The sequence below is a fragment of the Abramis brama genome, assembly GCF_963993115.1.
Source record: "Abramis brama genome assembly, chromosome: 14".
In the NCBI taxonomy this organism is placed as follows: Eukaryota; Metazoa; Chordata; class Actinopteri; order Cypriniformes; family Leuciscidae; genus Abramis; species Abramis brama.
The window spans coordinates 2959364-2968707 of NC_139976.1; the positions used below are offsets into that span (position 1 = coordinate 2959364).

A 9344-nucleotide genomic window follows, 5' to 3' on the forward strand; every position below is an offset into this window, starting at 1 on the left:
AATTAAAAATCTAAATTAAAAATTGTCTAATCCAGTAATTCATTTTTTCTATTTTTGTTCTGAGCACACAATCAGAAAACCCGTCGTTATTCGTTTTTTCATTTTAGGTCAGGAAATAAATAATGGAAAAACAAGTCGTTTTTCATTTTTTTTTATTTCTGGTTTTAATTTGAAAAAACGATTGAACGAATGCAACACTGACCCATCATATTCCACGATTATATACCTACTGCGGGCGCAAAACAGACAAAGAAACACCAGAACAACCATTTTTGTACCAATTTTTAATGTCGTCTTTCATCTTTTAAATCGGAAATAAACACAAAGTTGCTTGACAAAAGATTGGATAGCCTATACTAGGCTAATTCAAAAGAGGGGTAATTATTGGACGAATAAAACACGTAAGTGTGGCAACAGCAGCTTAACAGTAGCACATATTTTGGCCATGGCGCGACACACATGAACAGAAACAAAAACAAAACTATTCGGACAAAAGCAGCCTTAAAAAAAACGGAACATGGATTATGGACACACAATGGGAGGTCGAGGTGCAGAGGTCTATCCACCTGAAACGACATGAAGAATAATATTTCAGAACAATTTTAATTCCATTTAAAATGCAATCTGACAATTAAATATAGTTGGCTATTGATAGGGTTAGGCTACTCACTTAATGTGAAAACTGGCATCTTTCATTCGCCACAATGCTTCGGATGTCTGGTGTTACAGTTGTCACTGAAATCCGCAGGCAGTTCTCAAGGTTTTTGTGCGTCATTCGATTCCTCTCATACGTCTTTATTGCATTAATTGATGAGAAGGCAGACTCGCATGTATAGGTGGAAGGGAACATTGTCAACACATAAAACGCAAGGTTCTTGATTGTGCTGTACTCCTCTGAGCATGCCACCCAAAAGGCACTCATGGACTCTGCAGATCTGAATGCATCTTTGATCAGAGAGGTTGTTTGAAAATCAATTAACTCCATCTCAAATTTAGCCTCATCCAAGGAAGGGACGATTGTTTTGACCAGGGTAGAGAGTTCTTCGCTAGGTCGGGTTGTGAGAGGGTCACGAACAAAAGCAATTACTTCATTCGGGACGGAGAAGTCCTCCAACCTAGAAGAGAAGTTGGCTCGGAGTTGCTTGATGAAGTCTACCATCAGTCCCGTCACTCGTCTTGCCTGTGTTTTTAGAGTACTAAAATGTAGGAGCCTGCCAGTTGATATGTCGGACTCTAACAACCCCAGCTTGACGGTGAATGCTTGGAGCTTTTCAACCATGTCCACGATGGTTTTGTCTTTTCCCTGTAGCTGCATGTTAAGACTGTTTAAATGGCCAAATATGTCAGCTAAAAATGCAACATTGGACATGAACTTCTCGTCCTCCAGAAAGACAAGGTGATCTGCTGCTGCCTTACTCTTGCTAGATATAAGGAATGCCTTCACCTCACCCAGTAGCGCACAGAAGCGGTCCAACGCTTTGTCCTTGCTTAGCCAGCGCACGTCATTGTGCAGCAGCAGGTCGTCGTGGGTGGCCTCCTCTGAATCTGCCACAAGCTGTCGAAAAAGCCGATGCTGGGTGCTTGATGTACCCCTGACAAAATTGATGACACGCATGACTTTATCCATAACTGCCTTCAGCTCACCACTGAGCTTTGCACAAAGTACACTCTGGTGGATAAGACAATGCAGCCCATGCATTTGGGGGGCGATCTCCTTCAACCTGCTCACCAAACCTCTGTGTTTACCCACCATTGCAGGGGCCCCATCAGTCACGAGTAGGTTGACTTTCTCAAATGACAATGAATGCCGCTCAAACACTTTTGACAGTTCAGTGAATATAATATCTCCAGTGGTGTTCCCCTCCAAAGGAATAAGAGACAGCAAATCTTCCCTAAACTTCTTCCCATCAAAATACCTGACAAAGACACACATCTGGGCAACATCTGTGTTGTCAGTGCTCTCGTCTATCGCTAAGGAGAAGTAATTAGCCTTATTGAGATCACTGATAACGACTCCCTGCACAGCATCAGACAATGCCTCTATGCGGCGGGTAGCGGACCTTGCAGAAAGGGGCACCTGTTTGACAGAGGCAATGATTCCATCCATGGACTTGTCAACAGCCAACTCCTCCAACACTGCAACCATCACTTCTTTAAAAAGCTCTGCGTCGGTGAAAGGCCTGTTGTTTCGTGCGAGCAACCAAGACGCTTTTAGAGACGCACTTGCCGCTTTTTGTTGCGAGGTGAAACCTCGCAATAGGATCCTGCTACTCTGAGCATAGCCTTGTGCCAGCGCTTCAATTTTGCGCTTTCGTGCCTCTGTTTGAAGTGGGTAGGCAACCTTGAAGCTGCCATGCTTTGTCTCATGGTGCCGTCTTATGTTATATTCTTTGCAAACAGCGACAACTTCTTTGCAAATCAGACACACCGGCTTTGCATTTTTGAAATCCGGTAAAATGAACGCAAAACTCTCTTTCCATTCCTCTCTAAAGACTCTATTTTCGTCGTCAACTTTCCTCTTAAGACCTTTGGACAAAGACATTTTATTCCAGCTTCCTCTTAGCTAACTACTTCTTCTTGTTTTTTTGTTTGTTTGTTTGTTTGTTTTTATAAACAAATATGTGCCTATTAGCTAACTTCACGCTAACACATATTGAACATTGTATCACGTGATGAGGTGAGTGACATGGAATTAAAGACCCCGTGTTGAAAAAAAGCCGATCACTGCCAAAATATTGTAAGCTACAAATTTATTATACACAACAAACCCATTGAGCGGCAGGGATCACTGGTGAAATGTGTTTTTAAATCAAGTGATCAAAGTGCTCGTTGCCGCTGCGATCAGTGGTGCGGATACAGTGTCTTCAGTCGGACGCGCGCTTCAACCCGTTGCGGATAGCAAACAGTCATTGAAACTATGTTAAATCAACATTCCTTTTTCAACAATAAGTCATTGAATCAACATCGAACTCTGATGTTGATTCTACATCATTTTGCACCCTGTTTTAATATTGAAACAACGTTGAAATCCTGTCCATAGATCAATGGAATTTCAATGGTATTTCAATTATCAGGAATATTGAAACAATGTTGAAATTTCAACTAAACTAAGGATCAACGTGATTTCAATGGAATTTCAATCGTTTTTAAATGTTCATTTTAAATGTAATGCCATAATTTAAATAGCCTGCTTTATCTAGAGCCAGTTGTAATAGAACATTTGAAATCTCGTATAAAACACTGAACACACCACACTAAAACAAATTCATTTTATATTAGCCTTTTTATTTAATTATTTGTACTCTTTATTTACACTTCAATGTCCTCCCGGTCTGGCGCATAGCGCAGCCACTTTTGCACAGCCTGTGGGTGACGGCGGCTGTCCCCATTAGAGCATCTAAAACAGAAAATAAAATCACAATGCAAAAAATTTGCATTTAAGTTAAACAGAACACATATTTAAACACTGGGAACAAATTCAATAGGCTAAATAACTGGATACTTATAACTAAGTAAATAGTAAATGTATTGATTAGAGTTACCAGACAAAAGATTTTTCCGGTCGACTAATTGCACATTTATATTAATATCTGCTTACATACTGGGTGCATGCAGGAATATAGCATACGCCCGAGCACATGCGTAAATCTCACCGCAAATCTCAGGCAAAAACAGGCTAATAATAATAAATAGGCTATGTCTTTAAAATTAACGAGGCATTTTAATTGTTTCTATATGAAGTATGTGGGGCTAAGCCCCCCCTTGACGCCAGGCCTGGTTGTCAGGCGCTGACAGTGCGCGCGCGCTTCCCCGCGCTCAGAAAAGGTGCATGTCAGAACAGAACGCCAATTAAATGTTTTCCTCAAAAGCAGACCTTGGAGAAGATCATCAAAAATCGTGATATCGCATAAGCACTAGTATAAAACGACTGTTATCATTTCTGAAAACAAACATGAGTTACAAAACTGTATCGCAAGCATATCGCAGCCCTGCTCGAGGATTTATTAATATTTTGTATGTATTACGACGAGATGGTCTAATCGGCATTTCGTGGCGGTGCTGTGTTAATAGATTTCACGACACTAGCAATGTACAGATATGTATTTTGAGCTATCACAAAAATAGACTGGACTCGGAGGTTTTGCGAACTTAACCTAGAAGAGAACCACAAAGTACGTTTGGCAGATTTTGACACATAGTAAAACAAAAATCTATTTCAGTGACCAGCACTGTGTCGGTTAGCCTACTACACTAACCATCATGTTAACGATCAGCCTAACAGTATTTGATTAGGTACAATTCATTCATATCGAACATTATAAGCAAGCTTACCTGTACGCTTGTGCCAAGGGTCCAGAAATTGAACTGTGTCCGGTGCAGTACGTTGGTGTTGATCTCTCGGTCAAACAAAATTCTACCACTGGTCCAATAAAATATTTGTTGGACAAACAGGCGGATCTATATATTTATTCACACGAAAATTCTCGGCACTGACAAAACAGCCTTTATTAAGCTACATCTTATTAAACAACAAATGTAGCCTACTATTTAAATCGATTGCTGGACATCGTAGCATTGTAGCAACCCCCACCCCACCCACTTTTTAAAACAAAGTTACGCCACTGTCCATAGGCCTGCTCCCGTGTAGCTGGCCCGCCATCTACTGGCTAAAAAAAATATTGGCCCGCGGCCAAAGTTACTTGCCGACCCCTGATCTACACCGTGAACAATGGATGGGCATCATTGAACTCACATCATCTACACCAAGAACAATGGATGGGCATCATTGAACTCACACTCACATCATCTACAACGAGAACAATGGATGGGCATCATCTACAACGAGAACAATGGATGGGCATCATCGAACTCGCATCATCTACACCGTGAACAATGGATGGGCATCATTGAACTCACATCATCTACACCGAGAACAATGGATGGGCATCATTGAACTCACTCACATCTACAACGAGAACAATGGATAGGCATCATCGAACTCAAATCATCTAGTGCAATTATGTAACGGGACCTCATGCCCATACAAGAAAAAACAGGAGCCTCAAGGGTAAATGACAGACCGAAAAGAGCAGAGCCATATTGTCCAATCCCAAATAATCATAAGGAATTAAAGAAAAAGGCCCATAACCAGCCGGCAGCTACAACCACTGACACGACTGACATCTTTTCAGCCCCCATAGTTCCAAAGTTTACATATACCACCCTCAGTAACAGTAGATACCATAGAGCTAGTGTCGACCGCGCATGGTACTTAAAATCCACCTATCCATATGATAAAATGGGGACATAACCTTAAGCGGCACATAAAAATCTGAACCAGTCAGAACACCTCAGCCTGTCTTTTCACCAACCAAGCTGTGGTCCTGCAACTCAGTGGGAACTAGTTTTCTGACAATTGTCTAAATGGTGACTGTGCACTCCTCATTGACTCCTGAAGAGCAACATATGATTTTGTACAACCATACAGATCACGCAATACCTTAATTTGTTTCGGGTCCTCCCTCTCGTCCACCGACCGATAACGAATTTCTTCCCTCGCCTCTCCCTCCAGATGATCAACCAAAAAAAATGCCTGATCAGCTGTAGACAGACGACGAAGCCGCATACAAGCCTGAGCCTCCTCCACCCACTCGTCGACGCCAATGCCCAACCGACCACTAAACTTTTGGCATTCACGATCTCGAGGAACAAATACAAACCGTTCCGCGGTCGATGCACCGGCATCAACGAGTGGGGGAGCCAGAACTGCAGGAATAGAAATATTAGATGGGCCCGGCTGCGCAACAGGCACCTGCTCTTGTCTCAGTCGTTCATTATCTGACTTTAATTGAGCTACCAAATCTCTTAGCTCACATATTTCATCCTCCATAACTGCAAATGCACAAGCACTTACCACGAATATGTAAACTGAATTTTACTTGTGCCGGTCCACCACAGAAAGGGACTGCTACCGTCTGGTTCCTAAAAAAAAAAACACAAAAGAAAAAGAACAGAACAAATACTCAAACAAACCAAAACCCACGTCTCTGCACTAAATAAGAGGGGACCCTGCCGACTATGCCAGAATGTGACGGGAGCGGTACAATTGTGAAACCAACCTTTTACCAGTAAAGAAATCCGACTACGCCACCCTAGAAATGAACTCTAGGGAACAATGCTCAAAAAGCACACAGGTTCGGTTCCCCCATAAAAGTAAGCAGGAGACGTGGGTGAAGTATCAAAAGTACAAATTTTTATTAATACAAGAATGTTGTTAAAATAGACACTAAAATGTCAAAAGAACAGCATGAGACCCCACTTTAAATTGAGGAAAACAAAATTACAAAAGGAATGAATTTGGGCAATGACAAAATCAATTTTAAATATGAAAACAAAATAAAGTAATCAGCAGGGCTGAGGCTCCCATCGGCAGAAACAAAATGGAGTCTGGTTTTACAAGAGCACACTTCCACGCACACACCAAAGTGCACTCAAATCACACTACCACACACTTGAAGTGGTACACAGCACGCAATAAAGAAGAACCACCACCACAAGAAGGAAGATCCGTTCACCCGTGGGACCCCCAGCTCCTGCAGACAAACAAAAATAATAAATAAACTATAACAAAATCACAATTAAACACGATTAGCTCCACATACAATATAAACAAATAATAATAACAGATGAAGCAACTCCAACAAAACAAAAGGTATCAATATCACATGAAACAAAGAAAAACGTTGGAAGGATCAAATAAACTCACGAGGAGTTACAAAGCAACTTGAAGTCCGATGTAAACAGGAAACAAATCAAGTTGCGTTAATAAAGGAAAAATAACAAAAATAGACAGCACAATATTTCTATAACACAATAACCGAAAGAAAAATCAAACTTTCTCCCACAAAAGTATAAACAAAAAAACGAAACCAAATCAAAAGAAAAGAAACAAAACAAAACAATTATTTTCTCTCAATAAAATGAGATCGTCGTATTTTCCATGCTGATACTCAAACAGAAAGCAGCCACTACACACAATCGGAACCAGACGAACAGTCCCCTTTCAACAACGATGGTGTGGCGTCTGCTCAACAGTAACGTTATACACCGCAGGACTGCAGGAATGTGAGCAAAACGTCCGCAGCGCAAAGCTGAAGACAGCAGCAACGCAGCAAATCCGATATAATATAAGATAGATCGGGATGAAAAGAGAGTGAACGAGAGGGAGAACCCTATAACGAACACAAAGAGAGACGTTACTAATAATGATAGTTGCCCTCCACGAATTATAATTACATTTAAAACACTTACCGTCAAGGTATCACCCCAAATAGAAAATGTACAGGCACAGGTCTACTAATCAGCCCACCGATAACAATGGGGTACAGGAAACCATACCTAGACAGCATGCGGCAGTGTCAACAGCACAACAACGGTAGTACAATATGCGTTTATACAAATACACATGCACACACACATACCTGAGAGGCAACCGGTCACTAGATCCACTAAAGGAGCGCCGAAAACACACCGACACCCGGACAAAACGACACTATAAATTTACAAAAAATGCTTTAAAAGACCAACCAGTTTTAAAATTACCCCCCTGTTACAGCACGGCACGCTTACCTGTAACCACCGTAAACACGGGCACAAAGGGGAAAGTCGGACATGACGCACCACGGGCAACAACAAATCAGCCCTTATATTACGGATACTGATCGCTGATAGGCAAATCCGGCTGTCAATCACCTAATCTCATTACATTAGCAATGTTAAAACGCAAATCAACCGATCACTTGTTTAGCATTCATGTAAACATTACATTCAGATTCACCAATCGGGGTGAATTCAGTTAGACTGAAACAAAAGGTGAGCATGTAAACAATGAATGGCGACCGCAGAAAGCAAAAGCTGAATCCCGGACATTTTTGTCGATCTCGACGGCCGGACATGTCCGGGGAAAAGAGTATGGTAACCCCTACTACTCAGCTTTCTTCGTCCATGTTTTCTGCAGGTTTCTGCCGGTGAAATCAAACGCACTCGCACTGATCTGTGATAGGTCTGTTAGCGCATTAGGTCCAACCCCCTATGGGCGGGTTTGAAAGGGTGGATCTAGTGCTTGTAGTCTTAACAGAAATCCCCCCCTCTTACACTTCCTCCTACAATGACGCAAAATGACGATTTTTGCGTCATTGTAGGAGGAAGTGTAAAGAGGTAAATACAGATTTCTCTCGTCTCGGGGGAAAATGAAAAAATGTTGCATGACCATTCAATAGTATGACTGGGTTTCTAACAATGCAAAGCTTAATGCAAATGGGTGAAGTGTCCCTTTAAATGAAATGATCAACCATGGGACGTGCATGTCTTATGAATGATGTTGTGTCAATTCAAACAACATTAAATATATACATATATGACAATTATGACATGTTCTCACTTTAGGAAAGTACCAGCATTTGTCTGTTTGGCCTAATTTTATGTATTCTCTGCGGTCTTTGTAAATTAGTTTCCATGATTAGGATTTGTTGCTGTTTCTCATTGTCTTTTTCCTTCACTGTCGAGACCCAAATATTAGACACCCATTTGTCTAATGCTGATCTCCAAACGAGCATGCCGTTTCCCAGATGTTTTAAAAGGCATTGCAGTTTACTTTATGGTTTAGCTTTGAGATGTTATTTGCTTTCAAAATACATTTCATATGCATTTTTTTTGCATTTCTGTTATGATCTTGTTAGTTTGCAACTTACAAACCTTGCCTTACTTGACCACTGCCTGCATCCTTCCAGATGTCTTAGGGATGAACTCTAAAGCTTTTAATGAGACCATTATTTAAACTAATAATTAATTACCATCATTAAATTAACATCTTTCCAGTGACTTTTGGGTCACTCACCGTGTGTTTTAAGGTACTATATTTGTACATTTGCTTTTGGAAAAACTGCTAAACCAATCAAACTGGCCCGTCATCATTCCATCTAGATTCACATCTATTCAAGCACAGAGTGAAAGAATGTCTTTCTGAATGCAGGCGTACACGAGGAAACTGTCAGTTCAAATAACAAATATCTCAATGTCACATGAAAAACTGGTTTAAGCTTTTGTTGAGGAATTACATCTAGTTCCAGTAAAGGTCCACCTACAGTTATTAATAAAGGCACTGATAAGATCGTGAGCGCTGCAGTTCAGCATCACTGTGTTGAACTGCTGAAGAGAGAATCTCATAGACCAGTCATCAATCTGAGTTTGCTCTGCAGCAGCATCTGACCTCAGGTAAAGTCACTTCTGTTTTATCCCTTTTGGTCACCAACTTTGGATGGATCTAAATTATTTTGTAAAGTTTA

General features: G+C 41.0%; 1 protein-coding gene across 1 annotated transcript; it reads right to left on the reverse strand.

Moving 5' to 3' along the window:
• Positions 1-670: 670 nt before the first annotated feature.
• LOC311096283 (SCAN domain-containing protein 3-like) lies at positions 671-2542 on the reverse strand (the record flags this gene model as incomplete). The annotated part of the gene is made up of 1 exon (XM_084135350.1): positions 671-2542. The coding sequence occupies one exon, from the start codon at positions 2540-2542 to the stop codon at positions 671-673; it is 1872 nt and encodes a 623-aa protein (XP_083991476.1).
• Positions 2543-9344: the final 6802 nt, after the last annotated feature.